At 43.7% G+C, this 517-nt stretch overlaps 1 protein-coding gene across 1 annotated transcript in view; it reads left to right on the forward strand.

Annotated features, from left to right (window-relative positions):
* The first annotated feature begins 167 nt into the window (after positions 1 to 167).
* Positions 168 to 517, forward strand: part of LOC106878583 (uncharacterized) — a 2037-nt gene continuing 1687 nt past the window's right edge. Inside the window, exon 1 of the mRNA XM_052977761.1 lies at positions 168 to 326. Coding sequence (XP_052833721.1) covers positions 180 to 326 — 147 coding nt within the window. The 5' untranslated portion in view covers positions 168 to 179. The remainder of the gene's footprint in view (positions 327 to 517) is intronic.

The raw sequence follows: 517 nt of genomic DNA on the forward strand, positions 1-517 counted from the left end.
CTGCCTGCTAAACGCTGCTTGTTACAGTTGATTAGTTTGCAGAATGCAGTCAGGCAGACGAAATGCCGCTAAGCATTTAGCCCGGCATGTTAATAAATCTGTCAGCTCACCATCTTAATTGACAATATGATTGCTCCTATGAATAATTAAAATTGATGCTTATCTCGTTTCAGCCGAACATGTATTTGCGTTTGTGTGTCCTGCTTTTGGCCATGGTGCCACTGATAGCTGCTGACCTCCTCGACTCCGAAAACTTACGTAATTTCGTCCTTCAATTCCATAACGATCTCAGGGCAAACGAAGGAGCCTCAGATATGATTAAACTGGTAGGGTCTCCCTTGTTGTTATTGTTATTATTATTGTTGTTGTTGTCTCGTTATGGCTCTGGCTTTTGGCATAGTGGTGAAGGGGCTGGTGGTCAGATTCTTATTCTGGTGTTGTTGTTGGTGGTTGTTGTTGGTGTTTAACCCCAGGTCAACTCCAAGGCTGTTTTAGCACCTTTATAGGGCTCCGGGTT

Source organism: Octopus bimaculoides, chromosome 28 (genome assembly GCF_001194135.2).
Source record: "Octopus bimaculoides isolate UCB-OBI-ISO-001 chromosome 28, ASM119413v2, whole genome shotgun sequence".
Lineage (NCBI taxonomy): Eukaryota > Metazoa > Mollusca > Cephalopoda > Octopoda > Octopodidae > Octopus > Octopus bimaculoides.